At 70.7% G+C, this 15,641-nt stretch overlaps 1 protein-coding gene across 1 annotated transcript; it reads right to left on the bottom strand.

The window, feature by feature from the left end:
• Window positions 1-4,887: 4,887 nt before the first annotated feature.
• On the bottom strand, window positions 4,888-10,892 carry LOC121060839 (dnaJ homolog subfamily A member 1-like). The gene is made up of 8 exons (XM_040538977.1): window positions 10,789-10,892; window positions 9,547-9,694; window positions 9,254-9,455; window positions 7,871-7,975; window positions 7,549-7,776; window positions 6,788-7,018; window positions 6,536-6,636; window positions 4,888-5,821 (listed from the first exon to the last, which is right to left on the bottom strand). The coding sequence occupies exons 2-8, from the start codon at window positions 9,676-9,678 to the stop codon at window positions 5,594-5,596; spliced, it is 1,227 nt and encodes a 408-aa protein (XP_040394911.1). The 5' UTR covers window positions 9,679-9,694; window positions 10,789-10,892; the 3' UTR covers window positions 4,888-5,593.
• Window positions 10,893-15,641: the final 4,749 nt, after the last annotated feature.

The following is a 15,641-nucleotide window of genomic DNA, read 5'->3' as shown; positions in this document are numbered from 1 at the left end:
GCTTTGGGGCTGGGGGGGGGCGCGACGGGGACGGGACCGTGAGCACCCCCCCTCTTTTTTTTTGCAGACCATGACCGCCGACGACGTCGTCTGCACCAGGGTGTACGTCCGGGAGTGACGCCCGCCGCCGACCCCCCCACAGCATCTCCGTCTCCCCCCCCCCCCGCCCTGCCCAGCACCGTTCCCACAGCCCCGTGCCCACCCCCCTCCCCCCGGTCCTCTCCGCCTGCCTGTGCACCCCCCCCCCGACACCTGGGGGGGTGGGGGGGGTGTCACTGGAGCAGCCAGGCAGGGGGAGCACCCCAAACTTTTATTTTTTTTTAACCCGTTTTTGGTTCACTTCGGTTTCTCGCCCTGCAGCTCTGCTCGTTCTGCCCCCCCCCCCCCCCCCGACCCCCCCACAGTATTTATTTGTGAATATTTTATTGGAAAGGAAACACCAAACCGCTCCCGCCCAGTGGTCCCGCACCGCTCCGGCTCCGACCCCCCCCCCCCCCCCGGAACTCCTCCTCCGCTCACCCCCCCCCCTTTCTCCCCCTTTTTTTTTTTTTAATAAAGGTCCGACCCCCCCCACCCCCCCTTTTGCTGTCCCTGTCCCCTCCCGCCCCCCCCCCCCCCGCGTGCACGCATCCTGCTCCTGCAGCCCCGGCGTTGCGCAAGGGGCCGGGGGCGAAGGCGGTGCTGGGCGCTGCCGCTTGGCTCAGCACCGCGTGGGAACCGGGCGGGCACCCCAACTAGGGGGGGGGGGGGGCACCCCGATTCGGGGGGGGGGGGGTCCCTGCACCCGCGGGGGTCGGGGCACCCATGGGTGCACCTCCTGCTGGGCCCCTCGGGGCGCTGCCCGCTCATTAACCCAGGCTGGGTTAATTGCCCCAGGGTGGACATCCCATAATGGGGGGGGGGGGCTCTGTGTAGGGTGGGGGTTCGGGGCTCTCTGCAACCCCCCCCCCCCCCCGTGCTGGGGGAAATGGGGGTGCTGGGTGCCACCAGGGCTCTCCGTGACCCTTGGGGGAGAACCAGCAGGGGACCTGGGTGGGCTGGGACCCCTCGGGGGGGGGGGGGGGGGGGGCAGCTGGGGTGTCCCCCCCCCCCAGGACCGGGGTGCGGCCACGTCTGTCTTTGGAGGGGGGCCGTGCCAGGGTGGCAACCAAAAGCCTTGCTCTGGGGAGGTGCCGGGGGGGGGGGCTGCGGCTGCCTTTGGGGTGACACAAAAGGGGGGGGGGGGGTCCCTGTGCGGTGGGGGGGGCAGAGCGGCAGGAAGGGTGCAGAAACACCTCGGGACGGGGGGGGGGGGTGAGGAAGAGGAGGGGAGGTTGGGGGGGGAAGGAGGAGGAAGAACGCTGCTGGCTGCGGCGGGGGGGGGGGGGGGGGCAGAAACCCCAAGCACCAGCCCTGGAAGGCGCCCCAAAACCCCTCTCCCCCAGCTGGGGGCTGCCCCCCCCCTCCCCCGTAACCGGGACCAGGTGGCACCGGGAGCCCCCGCCAGGGCCCGGCCGGGTGGGTGCTGGGATCCGGGTTCTCCCCACGCCCCCCCCCCATTTTTTTTTTTGTTTTTGTTGTTTTTTGTTTTAATTTTTTAACCGAAGCGGCCGTTTTTCTCCCCGGAGATTTGGCGAAAGCAGCCACGGGCCCCGAGCAGCCCCGTAATGAAAACCACCCGCTCCTGCCCGACCTCCGGCCCCCCCCCCGGCCCCGGTCCCCCCCCCGGCCCCAGCCGGATCCCCTTTCTCCCCGGCCGCCCTGGGGACGGCTCCAATTCGCCTCCCTTCCGAGCCCCCCCCCCCCTCCCGCCCCCCCCCCCCCCGAAGCGGGAGCGCCGGGGGCGAAAGCGGAGATGGCAGCGGAGGTGGGGGGGGGGGGAAGGGGGGGGCGCCTCGCAGGGGCCGCGTGCCCCCGGCTGGGGCGGCGCATCTGGGTTTGGGGAGGTTTTGGGGGCTGCCTGCAGCTGCTGGGGGGGGGGGGGGGGGGGCGTCGGGGGGGGGTCCCATCCTGCTCCGGTGCCGCCCCGCGGTGATGGGGGGGGGTCCGAGGGAAGAACGTGCCTGGGTTTGGGGGGGTTTGGGGGGGCCACCTGCAGCTCCTGGGAGGCTCGGGGGGGGTCCAAAGGAAGGGCGCGCCTGGATTTGGGGGGCTCGGGGGGGGGGGGGCATCTGCAGCTGCTGGGGGGCTCCGGGGGGGTCCAAGGGAAGAACGTGCCTGGATTTCAGGAGGTCTGAAGGGGGGGGGGGGGGGGGGGGGGGTCCTGCAATCCTGGGGGCTCGGGGGTCCCATCCTGCTCTGGTACTGCCCTGCAGTGATGGGGGGGGGGGGGTCCAAGGGAAGGACATGGCTGGATTTGGGGGGGTTTGGGGGGGCCCCCTACAGCTCCTGGGGGGCTCGGGGGGGGTCCAAGGGCAGGACGTGCCGGGGGGGGGGCTGCCGGGGCGGGGGGGTGGGGCGGGGGCTGCCTGGCTCTCGGCTGCCCCACGCCAGGAGCTGAACAAAGGCCGATTCCTGCTCGTTGTGCCGAGCCCGGGGGGGTGCTGGGCTCCATGGGCCGGGGGGGGGGGCGCTGCTGGAGCGCGGCCACCGCCCCGGGGGGGGGGCCGGGATGGAGACCGGGCGCGAGGGTGGGGAGCGACCCCAAAGCCCTGGGTGCTGGGGGAGGGCGGGGGGGGGGTCCACCACGGTGCCCACCCCCACGAGGTGCCCACCCCCAGCACGGAGCTGGGTGCCCAAAATAATTTTTTTTTTTTTTTTTTTTTTCGGGGTGGGGGGGGTTGCAGGGACCCCCCCCCCCCCCCCCCGCTCCAAGCCCACTCCTGGCTCCGAGCCTCCCCGTGCGCCGTGGGGGCCTCGTGGGTGGCTTCGGGTGCTCCGGGGCGGTGCTGAGCCGGCACTAATCCCCCCCGACCCCCCCCCCCTCGGGACCCCCCCCCCCCGGCTGGGGAGGGGGCCCAGCGCCTTTCATCTGCCGGAGACAAAGCCCCGCTGGGGCCGGGGGGCCCCCCATTCCCCCCCCCCCCCGGCCCCTCCGAGCTGCTTTTGTGCGCCGGGTGATGAATGCCTGACCCGGGGGGGGGGGCTTCGGCCCCGCTCCCCCCCCCCCCGTTTTTCGTGCATTTTTCTGGAAGGGAAGGCTCGGCGGGGTGTTGGGGGGGGTGGCCCCTTTGGGGGTCGCCGGGTTTTGTCTCGCCGGTGTCCCCCCCGGGGGGGGGGGGGGCTTTGTGCTTGGGTGCTGAATGCCCACCCGGGGGGGGGGGGGTGCAGGGCTTGAAAAGCTTTTTTTGGGGGGGGGAACAGCCCCCACCCCACAAGGGCTTGGGGGGGCCCAGCTCCATGGGGAGAAGGGGGCTGAGCTGGTCTTGGGGGGGGGGGAAGCCCCCAGCCCTAAAACCCAGGGAGCTGGGAAGGAACCGAAGCGGCTCCGACCACCCTGCCCCCCTCCATCACCACAACCCCCCCCCCGGACCCCAAATCCGAGCATCCTCGGGCGGGGGGGGGGGGGGGGGGGGGGGGGGGTCCGGTGGCTGCCGGAGCTGCTAGCCAAGCGGCCCCAAAAAGGGGACTTTTGCCCCCCCCCCCCCCTCCCCCCCCCCGAAGAAAAAGCAGGTTTGGGGGTTTGCCCACGGAGGCACAACGCTCTTTGCCTCGCCGCCCCCCCCCAGCCCCCCCCCCCCCCCCCGCAGGGATTTTCGGGGTGCGCCGCGGCCTCAAAGGGGTGCCCGGTGCCGTGCCCGGTGATTCAGCCGCCACAGAAACGGCCCTGCCCCGCGGCGTGGGCAGGATCCGGCCCTGGGCACCGGGGGGGGGGGCACCGCCGGGGTCCCCTCCCTCGGGATCACCGGGGTCCCCTCCCTTAGGGTCACCGCGGTCCCCTCCCTCGGGGTCACCGCACACGGTGCTGCGGCTGCCGGGGGGGTGTGTGGGGGGGTCCCCCTTGTTTTGGGTGCCCCCTTTTGGGGCGCGGGGTCAGATGGGGACACCGGTGCCGCGAGCGCGGCGGCTCCCCGAGTGCCAGCAGCTCTGGGCGGTGACGGTTTTGGGGTGACCGTCACCCCCCCCTCGTCCCCCCCCCCCCCCCCGCCCCCCCCGCTGTCCTTGGCCCCCCCCCAGCCCCTCTCCTGCGGCTGCGGCTGGGGCTGGGTGCTGCTTTTGGGGAGGGGGTGCCCAGCTGGGGGCTCTGCGGGACGGCTCTTGGCCCCCCCTCATTGCAGGGGGGGGTGTTTTGGGGTCCTTGTTCCTGGCACTTTCCCCCCCCCCCCCGCCCCGGGATCCGTCCCCTTGTCCCAGGGGGCTCCATCTGCTCGGGAAACCGGAGACACCCCCCCCCCCCCCCAAGCCGCCCACCCTCCTGCTGCAGGTGGAGGGGAGGGGGGGGGAACGAAGGGGCCGCCCTGGGGGGGTTCTGCCTGCGCTGTGAGGGGCTGGGGGGGGCACTGGGGTGATGCCCAGTGTCCGGGTGGGTTGGGGGGGGGGGGGGCAAACCCTGCCGTCTGCAGCCCCGCGGGGCTGTGCCTCAGTTTCCCCGTCTGCGGCCCCGGTAATGACAGGGCACGGGGCAGAGGCGGCTTCAAAGGGCGCCCGGTGCCCCGCAGCAGCGGCTGCCGAGGGTCAGGGCTGCCCCGGGCCCCCCCCCGGGGTCCCCTCCCTCGGTGAGCAAGGCCCGGGGAAACTGAGGCACGCCCGCAGATCAAAGCGGGGAGCCCGCGTCGCCGCCCCGCGGGGAGCTCGGGCCCCGGCCCCACGCGGTGCTGGGGGAAGGCGACGCCGCTCGGACTCGGGATTGCTTTTAATGCAACGTACAAAGTCCCCCCCCCCCCCCCCCCCCCCCCACTTCCCTGCTTTCTCCCCCACCCCAGAAGAGAGAAAAAAAAAAAAAAAAAAAAAAATTTAAAATTCTTCCAAAAATAAATTAAAGGGACGGGTCCCCCCCCCACCCCCTTCTGTGCAAAGAGAAAAGAGAAAAGCCCTCCGCTCCCCAGCCAGACCCAGCTCCAGCAAGGAAAGAAACGGGCAAAGCAAGTGACCGGGGGGGGGCCGCAGCACCCCGCGGGGGGCAGGAGCTGCGGGATTGTGGGGGGGGGGGACGACGACCCCGGCCCCACGCCGGGGCAGAGCAGACGGGGACGGCAGCGGAGCCGGGGGGGGTTCCCCCCTTCCCCAACTCGGCTCCGCGGTGCAAATTTTTCGGAGCTGCCCGGCTGCGCGGCCCCCCCCCCCCCCCAGCCCCGCGCCGGGGAAACTGAGGCAGGCGGCGAGGTTGCCCCCCCCCACCCCCCACCCCTTCGCCATCAGTCCAGGGCCGCGCAGTCCCGGCGCACGACGCGCCCCCCGGGGCTGCACCCGCGGGCACGATGCGGCCGCCCCACGGCGCACGCAGCTCCTCGGGGAGAGGAGAGGGCTCCCGAGGGTGGCTCTGCCCCTCCCCGGGGGAGGGGGGGGGGGGTGAGGGAGGGCAAGCGCTGCGGGAAAGGCGACCTATGTACATCCCTGAACGTGACGGCTCTCCGAGCCCCTTCCCCGCCGCGCTGCCCCCCGGCCCCTCCGCGGGACGAGCCCGGCTGCTGCCGCCGCCACCCCCCCGCCCCCCGGGGAGGCCGCGGGCCCCCGGCTACGAGGTCTGGCACTGGACGTGCTGGCGCGAGCCGTCCTCCAAGTCGTCCTCGTGGTAAGCCTCGCCCGTGTAGGGCCGCCGGCCGGGCCCGCCGTGGGACGTGTAGTCGCTGAGCTCCACTTCTTCCGTGTCCTCGGTGGCCATCACCTCCTCCTGGGGCGGGAAGAAGGCCTGGAGCTGCCGCAGGCGCTCGGTCGGGAGCCAGCCGGGGTCGGGGAACTTCACCTGCGGGCACAGAGCACGTGGAGGCACGGGGCGGGCACGGGGATTTGGGCGCACGGGGATTTGGGCGCACGGGGATTTGGGCGCACGGGGACTTGGGCGCACGGGGACTTGGGCGCACGGGGACTTGGGCGCACGGGGACTTGGGCACGGGGATTTGGGCACGGGGATTTGGGCACACGGGGATTTGGGCACGGGGATTTGGGCACGGGGATTTGGGCACGGGGATTTGGGCACACGGGGATTTGGGCACGGGGATTTGGGCACGGGGATTTGGGCACGGGGACTTGGGCGCACGGGGACTTGGGCGCACGGGGACTTGGGCGCACGGGGACTTGGGCACGGGGACTTGGGCACGGGGACTTGGGCACACGGGGATTTGGGCACACGGGGATTTGGGCACGGGGATTTGGGCACGGGGATTTGGGCACACGGGGATTTGGGCACGGGGATTTGGGCATGGGGATTTGGGCACGGGGATTTGGGCGCACGGGGACTTGGGCGCACGGGGACTTGGGCGCACGGGGACTTGGGCGCACGGGGATTTGGGCACGGGGATTTGGGCACGGGGATTTGGGCACGGGGTGGGCACATGGGGATTTGGGCACGGGGATTTGGGCACGGGGTGGGCGCACGGGGATTTGGGCGCACGGGGACTTGGGCGCACGGGGATTTGGGCACGGCGATGCCGGCTCCTGCCCGTCCCCAGCTCCTCACCTCGAACTTGAGGATGAGTTTGCCCTTCTGGAAGGGGCTCCTGTAGACGGGCATCCCCTCGTTGGGGACACACTTCATGTCCCCGGGCCGGATAACGTCACCTGAGAGGGGAACTGGGTGTCACGTCGCCGTGCCCAGCAGCTCCCCGCACCCTCGGCTTCTCACCGGGGGCGTCGCGGAGAAACCCACGGTGCTGGGAGCTCTCCGGTCCCCGTCCCGGGCAGGATTGGGACCGAGGCGTCCCCGTCCCACCTGGCTGGGACGCGACGAGCAGGGTCCTGTTGTCCAGGGTGCGGATGACCTGGCGGCAGCCGCAGAGCGCGTCCGCCAGGCTGATCTCCCTCCTGACAATGAGGTCGTCGCCGCTCCGCCGGAACACCGGGTGCTCCTTCTGGTCCAGGACGATGATGATGTCCCCGGGCTCCAGGCCGGGAACCTGGTCCCCTTCCTCGTGGAAGGTGATCTTCTGCCCGTCCTTCATGCCTGGGGGGGTGGGGGGGGGAGCGGGGAGAGCTCAGGGGGCGTGGGGAGAGCTCGGGGGCCATAGGGAGAGATGGGGGGGTTGCGGGGAGCTCGGGGGTGCAGGGAGAGCTTGGGGGGCGCGGGGAGAGCTCATGGGCGGGGGGGGAGAGCTTGGGGGGTACGGAGACCTCGGGGGGGGCGCAGGGTGAGCTCAGGGGGCATGGGGAGCTCGGGGGGTGCAGGGAGAGAGCTTGGGGGGGCACGGGGAGAGCTCGGGGGGCGTGGGGAGCTCAGGGTGCATGGGGAGATCTCGGGGGTCGGGGGAGCTTGGGGGGCACGGAGACAGCTTGGGGGGTGTGGGGAGCTTGGGGGGCGTGGGGAGAGCTCGGGGGGGGCCGCAGGGAGAGCTTGGGGAGCGCAGGGAGTGCTCGGGGGGCACGGGGAGAGCTTGGGGGGGGAGCTCGGGGTGCTCAGCCCCCTGGCACGGCGCGGGGGCCGTTTCGGCGGCGCCCCCCCCCCCCCCCCCGCCCCCCTCCCCCTCCCGGCCTCACCTTTGTCCAGGTGCACGCTGAGGATCTTCTTCTCCCGCACGACCTTGCGGCCGTTGCAGGTGAGGCAGCAGTCGCGGGGCCGGATCCACTCGCCCTGGCCCTGGCACTGGGAGCACACGGTCTGGATCTGCTGGATCATGCTGGGCCCCAGCTGGTGGATGCGCACCTCCATCCCCGAGCCGTGGCACTTGGGGCAGCGCCGCTGCGCCCCCTCCCGCACCCCGCAGCCTGCGCGCAGCGGGCGGGGGGGAGAGGTGAGGGCCGGATCCTGCCGGCCCCGCCGCCGCCGCCCCCCCCCCGGCCGCGCCGCCGCCCCGCTCACCTCCGCACTTCCTGCAGATGATGTTCTTCTGCAGGGACAGCTTGCGCGTGGCGCCGTTGTAGAGGTCCTCCAGCGACACCGAGAGCTGGTGCACCACCGTCTTCCCTGCGCGGGCCGAGGGCGGGCGCCCGGATCAGCGCCCCGAGGCGCGCGGCAGCCCCCCCACCCACCCGCCACCACCTCCCGGGGGACCGCGGCTTTCGGCCGGTTTCGAGCCGGGCTCAGCGTCGGGGCTCGGCCGGGAGCCTCCGCGCGTCTCCAAACCCGGACCCCTCTCCCCTGGGGGGGGGGGGGGGGGGGGCAGCCCTGCCCCGCGGGCCCCGGGGCGCCCTCGCCGTGTCCCGGCGGCTCAGCACCAGCCGGGGAGGCTGAGCGCCAGCACTGCCCTCCTAATTGCTCTTCCTCCTCATTAACTCCTGCCACCTCAGCGAGAAGCGCTGCGGCGAGTCACCCGGCCGCCCTCCTGCGTGACCCAGGCCCCAAACACGCCGGCGGGCCCGGGGCCGCCCTGCACACGCTGCACTCCCTGCGTGCCCTGCGCTCCCTGCACGCCCTGCACGCCCTGCGTCTCCCCGGGGAGCCCAGGGCTGAGTCAGCCGGCCCCGGGAGCCGGCCGGGACCGACCCTTTGAAGAGGGGCAGACGGGGAAAGTAATGAGGAGCCGCGCCGCGGGGACGGCCGGGGCTGCCCCGGGGTTGTCACCGCGGTGTCGGCACCCCTGGGGGCCGGTGCCGGCGCTTGGGGTCCCTGCCCCGTACCCCGGTGCCGGCATTTGGGGTCTGTGCCCCACTGCCACCATTTGGGGTCCAGTGTCAGCATTTGGGGTCTCCGTGCCCCCGTATCCCGGTGACACCACTTGGGGTCCCTGCTCTGTACCCCGGTGCCACCATTTGGGGTCTCCATGCCCGAAGCCCGGTGCCAGCGCTTGGGGTCCCTGCCCCGTACCCCAGTGCCACCATTTGGGGTCTCCATGCCCCGTACCCCAGTGCCAGCACCTGGGGTCTGTGTCCCAGTGCCAGCATTTGGGGTCCATGCCCCATACCCCGGTGCCAGGACTTGGGGTCTGTCCCCTGTACCCCCAGTGCCACCATCTGGGGTCTCCGTGCCCCGTACCCCAGTGCCAGGACTTGGGGTCCGCGTCCTGTGCCCCAGTGCCAGCATTTGGGGTCCCTGCCCTGGTGCCAGCACTTGGGGTCCCTGCCCCATAGCCCAGTGCCAGCATTTGGGGTCTGTGCCCTGTGCCCTGGTGCCACCGTTTAGGGTCCCCGCCCCATGCCCCAGTGCCACCGTTTGGGGTCTGTGCCCTGGTGCCACCGTTTGGGGTCCCCGTGCCCCGTACCCCAGGGGTCCCAGCCGTGTTCCACCCCCCCCCTCCCCCCGTACCTCTCCTGTCCGCCCGGCCCCTCATCCTCACTCCGCCGCCGAAGAAGAGGTCGAAGATGTCCATGGGGGACCCGAAGCCGCCGCCGCCGCCCCCCCGGCCCCCCAGGCCGCCCTCCTTCATCGCCCGCTCGCCGCCGCGGTCGTAGAGAGCCCGTTTGTGGGCGTCCGACAGCACCTCGTAGGCTTGCGAGATCTGCTTAAACTGGGGCACAAAAAAAAGGGGGGGTGAGCTTAAAAGGTGGGTGGGCGGGGGGGGGGTTAGGGGGTCCGGGGGGGGGGGGGGACGTACGCACCCGCTCGCCCTCGCTGGGGTTCTTGTCGGGGTGGTAGCGCAGCGCCAGGCGCCGGTACGCCCGCTTGATCTCGTCCAGGCTGGCGCCCGGGCGCACGCCCAGCAGGTCGTAGTAGCCCGTCTCCTTCACCATCGTCTTCCTCGCCGTGCTGGGGGGGTTAAAAAAAAAAAAAAGGAAGGGGGGGGGGGCACGGCGTGAGCACCCTGCGGCCCCCCCCCCCCCCCCACACACACCACCACCACCCCGGGAGCACCTCAGTGACAGCGGCGCCGTCCGTGCCTCAGTTTCCCTGCCCCCCCCCCCCCCCAAGGAGGGTGTGGGGAATGTGCCGGGCGCTGATAAGCCCCAAAGGGATGGCGGGGGGGGGGGGGGGGGATTTGATGGGGGGGGGGCACAAGGAAAGGGGGGACATGGGGGGTGTCCGAACCCCAGGGGTGCTGCAGCTATAAATGGGGGGGGTGGGGGGGGGTGGGGGTCAGGGGGGGTGGCAGTGGTGGCAGAAGGGGGGGGGGTGGCAGTGTGGGGGTGGCAGTCGTGGGGGGGGCTCGGTAAGGGGGTGTCAGTGTGGGGGGGGGACTGGGGGGGCGTGGGGGGGTGTTAGTCGTGGGGGGGGGAGATCGGGGGGGGGTCAGAGGAGGGGGGGATCAGTGGGGGGGGTCGGTACGGGGGTGTCAGTCGTGGGGGGGGGTCGGGGGGGTGTGTGGGGGGGTGTTAGACGTGGGGGGGGCTCAGAGAGGGGGTGTCAGTGGGGGCGTCGGTGAGGGGGTGTCGGGGGGGGGCCTAAAAAGGGGAGGGGGGGGCACAAGGGGGCTGTGACACAGCCCGGGGGGGGGGCACACCGAGGGCCTCCAGCCTGGCAGCGCCCCCCCCGCGGTCACCGCACGGACCCCTGGGGGGGGGGGGTGTGGACAAAACTTGAGGGGGGGGTGACAAAAAGGGAGGGGGGGTGACACTCGGCGGGGGGGGGTGACACTGGGGGGGGGGGCACGGCGGGGGCCTGGCAGCGCCCCCCCGGCTGGCCCCGCACGGAGCCCACTGAGGGGGGGGGGGGGGGAAAATTCGGGGGGGGGGGGGGGGGTGTAAAAATTTTGGGGGCAGGGGAGGGGCGGGGGGGGCCGGGCCCTGCCTGGGGGGGGTCCTCCGGGGGGGGGGGGGGGGTCACGTGGCGGGGGTCCCGAGGGGGGGGGTCACGTGACGGGGGTCCCGGGGGGGCCGCCCCCCCCCCCCCCCCCCCGCACTCACCTCCGCTCCGCCGCCCGTCTCCGAACTCTCTGGAAGCCCGGCCACGCCCCCCGCGCGCCCCATTGGCTGCCGCCCGCCCCGCCGGCCACGCCCCCTTCGCCCCTCTCTCGGCTCCCATTGGCTGCCTCCTCCCCTCTCCCCGCCTCCCCCGCCCTCCAGAGGCCACGCCCCCTCGCTGAGGACCGCCCCCTTTTCCTCCTCCTCGGCCACGCCCACTGCCGGCCGCAGAATTCTTCCGGGCAGGCCGCGAGGGAGGCGGGCTGCGATTGGCTGAGGCGGCCGCGCCCGGGCGACGCCTCCTTTTTCATTGGTCGAGCCGGGCGGCCAATGGGGTGGAAGAGGGAGGGGGGAGGCGGAGCTCCGCCCCTGGCCGCCAGGGGGCGCCCTTGGGGGGGGGAGCGGGGGGACGGGGGGGGCCGGGACCCCCCCAAAATGGCGGGGGGGGGCCGGGACCCCCCCAGGACCCCCCCGGGACCCCCCGGGGAGCTGGGGCGCGGTTGGGGGACCCCGTCCTGAGGGACAAGCGGGGGGGGTTGGGGGGGTCTTGGGTTTTTTTTTGGGGGGGGGGGAGATTTTTTGGGGGGGGGGGCGTTGGGGGGTTTTTGGGGGGGTTGGGGGGGCTTTGGGATTTTTTTTGGGGGGGGGTTATGAGGTTTTGGGGGGTTTTGGGGTGGGTTGGGGGGGGTTGGTGATTTTTTTGGGGGGGTTGGGGGGGGGTTATGAGGTTTTTGGTGGTTTCGGGGGGGGTTGGGGGGGATTTGAGGTTTTGGGGGATTTTGGGGGTGGGGGGATTGGAATTTTTTTGGGGGGGGTTGGGATTTTTGGGGGGGGTTGGGGGGTTTTTGAGTTTTTTGGGGGGTTTTGGGAGGGGTTGGGGGCTTGGGATTTTTTTTGGGGGGGGTTGGGGGGGGTTTAAGGTTTTTGGGATTCTTTGGGGGAGGTTGGGGGGGTTGGGATTTTTTTTTGGGGGGGTGGGGGGGATTTGGGGGTTTGGGGGGGTTGGGTTTTTTGGGGGGAGGGGTTGCGGGCTTAGGGGGGATTGGGGGTTTTGGAGGGGTTGGGGGTGGGTTTTTGGGTGGTTTGGGGGGGGTTTGGGGGATTTTTATGGGGTTTGGGGGGGGGTATTTGGGGGGGGGGGACAAGGGGGGAGCACGATGCTGTCCAGCAGGGGGGACTGCGGGGGGGGGGGGTCCCAAAGTGCGGTTTGGGTTTTTTGGGGGGTTATTTGGGGGGGATGAAAGGGGGGGGCGCGATGCTCTCCAGCAGAGTGCAGTGGGGGGGGGGGGTTGTCCCGAGGTGTTTTTGGGGGGGGGGGGGCTTTTTATTTTGGGGGGGGGGGACGAGGAGGGGGGCACGACGCTCTCGGGCAGGTTTGGGGGGGTCCCATGGTGGTGGCGACCCCATGGTGCTGGGGAACACCCCCCCCCCCCCCCCCAAGGCCCTGCCCACGCTGCTTGGGGTTTTTTTTTTTTGGGGTGGGGGCACCGCTGGGGGTGGCACTGGGCGTTACTGGGCGTTACTGGGAGTTACTGGGAGTTAGTTACTGGGAGTTACTGGGTGGCACTGGGATTTACTGGGACTTACTGGGATTTACTGGGTGTCACCGGGTGCCACCGCCCCCGGACCACCTCCCGGGGGGGGGGGAAGGGGGGGGGGTTCCAGCGGGGGGGTCCCGCGCCCCCTGGCCATTTTTGGGAACTGCCGCAGCTCCTGGGGGGGCCCCGACCCCCCCGGCCCCCGCCCCGAAACCCAACCCCGCAGTTGTCGCCCCGCTGGGGTTTCAGAGCCCCCCCCCCCCTCCCCCACCTGCCCCGGGGGGGTCGCGGCGAATTCCTGCGGGGTGGGGGGGGCCTGGAGCGGGGAGGGGCCCCGGGGGGGGGGGGGGAGAGGGGCCCCAAAGCTTGAAGAGGGTCCCCAAATTGGGGCGGTGGTCCCCAAATCCGGGAAGGGGTCCCCAAATCAAGGCTGCGGTCCCCAAACTGGGGGTGCGGTCCCCAAAAAGGGGCTGCGGTCCCCAAATCAGGGATGCTGACCCCAAATCGGGGCTGAGGTCCCCAAATCAGGGATGCTGACCCCAAATCGGGGCTGAGGTCCCCAAATCAGGGCTGAGGTCCCCAAATCGGGGCTGAGGTCCCCAAATAGGTCCTCGAAATAGGGCTGTGGTCCCCAAATTCGGGATGCAGTCCCCAAATCAAGGCTGTGTTCCCCAAATCGGGGCTGAGGTCCCCAAATCAGAGCTGAGGTCCCCAAATCGGGGCTGAGGTCCCCAAATCAGGGATGCTGACCCCAAATCGGGGCTGTGCTCCCCAAATCAGGGCTGAGGTCCCCAAATCAGGGCTGAGGTCCCCAAAGAGGTCCTCGAAATAGGGCTGCAGTCCCCAAATCGGGGCTGTGGTCCCCAAATCAGAGCTGAGGTCCCCAAATCGGGGCTGAGGTCCCCAAATCAAGGCTGAGGTCCCCAAAAGAGGTCTGAGATCCCCAAATCAGAGTTGAGGTCCCCAAATCCGGGCTGATGTCCCCAAATCAGGTCAGTGCTCCCCGAATCAGGACTGAGGTCCCCAAATCAGGACTGAGGTCCCCAAATCAGAGCTGAGGTCCCCAAATCGGGGCTGAGGTCCCCAAATCAGAGCTGAGGTCCCCAAATCAGAGCTGATGTCCCCAAACTGGGGCTGTGCTCCCCAAACCGGGGCTGCTGGGGCACGGCGGGGGCTCTTTGGGGCCGTGGCACCTTCCCGGGGCCCGATCCCTTTTCCAGCCGCCCTCAGTGCCTTGGGGCTGGGGGGGGCCGCACCGCCAGCCCCCCGGGGGGGGTTTATGGGGTTTCGGCCCCGTCTGGGGGGGGGGACCCGATATTGTCCCCGTGCCACCTGCGGGGCCAGGAAGGAGACGCTTTGTTGGGGCTTCCTGCGGGGCTGCGTCACCTCCGGCCCCGCTCTGGGAGGGGAAACTGAGGCACGGCGCTGGCACGCGCGGGGACCCCCTCCCGGCTGCCCCCCCCCGGGGCCCGGAGCCCATCCTGCCCCCCCATTTTTTGGGGAAAGAACGGGGCTTACATCGCCCCGGGGTTGAGGTTTCATTGCTCCAGGTTTGGGGTCTCATCGCCCCGGGTTTGGGGCTGCATCGCCCCAGGTTTGGGGTCTCATCTCCCCGGATTTGGGGTCTCATCGCCCCGGGTTTGGAGCTCCATGACCCCTGTTTTTAGGTTTCATCTCCCTGCATTTGGGGTCTCATCTGCCCGGGCTTGGGGTCTCATCACCCCAGGTTTGGGGTCTCATCACCCCGAGGTTGGGGCTGCATAGCCCTAGGTTTGGGGTCTCATCGCCCCGGGTTTGGGGTTTCATCACCCCTGCTTTGGGGTTTTCATCGCCCTGGGTTTGGGGTCTCATCTCCCCGGATTTGGGGTCTCATCTCCTTGGGTTTGGGGTCTCTTTGCTCCAGATTTGGGGTCTCATCTCCCCGGGTTTGGGGTCTCATCTCCCCGGATTTGGGGTCTCATCTCCTTGGGTTTGGGGTCTCTTTGCTCCAGATTTGGGGTCTCATCTCCCCGGGTTTGGGGTCTCATCTGCCCGGATTTGGGGTCTCATCGCCCTGGGTTTGGGGTCTCATCTCCCCGGATTTGGGGTCTCATCTCCCCGGGTTTGGGGTCTCATTTTCCTGAGTTTGGGGTCTCATTGCCCTGGATTTGGGGTCTCATCTCCCTGGATTTGGGGTCTCATCTCCCCGGGTTTGGGGTCTCATCTGCCCGGATTTGGGGTCTCATCGCCCTGGGTTTGGGGTCTCATCTCCCCAGGTTTGGGGTCTCATCTGCCCGGATTTGGGGTCTCATCTCCCTGGGTTTAGGGTCTCATCGCCCTGGGTTTGGGGTCTCTTTGCTCCAGATTTGGGGTCTCATCTCCCCGGGTTTGGGGTCTCATCGCCCCAGGTTTGGGCCCCCCCCCCCCCCCCACTGACGGACGGCCCCAGACGCGCATTCCGGCCGCGGGGCTCGGCCGCAGGCATCCGCGCGGCCCTGATTTGGCCGCAGCTGTCGCGACACCGGGGCACGGCGCTGGGGGGGGGGGGGGGGGGGGGGGCACGGCCCGGCAGCTGGGCGAGCCCCCCAAAAACGAGACCGAGCTTATTATAACCAGCGGGAGCTATTCCGGGGGTGGGGGGGTGGGGGGGGCACGACACCGGTGAAGGGCGGGTTATGGGGTGGCGGGGCCGGACCCCACGGCACGTCCCCGGGGGTCTCGGGGGGGATGGATGGGGCCGTGCCGCCACGGGTGGCACTTTCTGGGTGGGGGGCACCTGCTGCCCACCCCTTTTGGGATCAGGTCTCCTTATGGGGTCACCGTGCGCCCCCCCCCCCCCCAGATGTCCCCCGTCGCCGGCGGCCCCGCTGCGGCTCCCCATCGCCAAGCATCCCTCATTTTGGGGAGGGGAGCGGGGGCCGCCTGCACCCCTCCGGGGTGGGGGGTATTATTTTTAGTCCTTCCCTTATAAGGTTTCCGTGATTTTTTTGGGAACTGCGAGCCGAGTGAAGTCATCGCTGAGGTCATCCCAACTCGGTCCCCCCCCCCACTTTGTTTCTCCCCCCCCCCCCAGCCCCAGCTTCGTGCCGGCGCTGGGCTCGCCCCACGGGGAGGTTTTTGTGTGGGCTCCATTGAAATCTTCCCTCTCGGCCCGGGCTGCGAGGAAACAAAACCCGTCATTGTCTGGCGGGGGGCCAGGCCGCAAGGAAGGGGGGGGCCTTTTTTTTTTTTTGGGGGGGGGGGGGGCTCTTAGCGCTCCCGCTTGGCCGGCACCGTGCCGTGAGCCGTGCCCGCACCGTGCCCGCCGGCCCTCGTGCACCGGCACCTTGCGGGGGGGGG

The sequence above is a fragment of the Cygnus olor genome, chromosome 28 (genome assembly GCF_009769625.2).
Source record: "Cygnus olor isolate bCygOlo1 chromosome 28, bCygOlo1.pri.v2, whole genome shotgun sequence".
Taxonomy (NCBI): Eukaryota; Metazoa; Chordata; class Aves; order Anseriformes; family Anatidae; genus Cygnus; species Cygnus olor.
The sequence above is the reverse complement of the archived record's forward strand: the minus strand, read 5'-3'. Positions and strand labels throughout refer to the sequence as shown.

Excerpts from the sequence above, each read along its gene's own strand:
- LOC121060839 (XM_040538977.1), bottom strand. The coding sequence starts at position 9,678 with ATGGTGAAGGAGACGGGCTACTACGACCTGCTGGGCGTGCGCCCGGGC. Across the intron at positions 7,019-7,548 it reads CAGCGTGCACCTGGACAAAG|GCATGAAGGACGGGCAGAAG; the intron begins GTGAGGCCGGGA and ends CCACCCCCCCAG. Across the intron at positions 5,822-6,535 it reads AACTCATCCTCAAGTTCGAG|GTGAAGTTCCCCGACCCCGG; the intron begins GTGAGGAGCTGG and ends CTGTGCCCGCAG.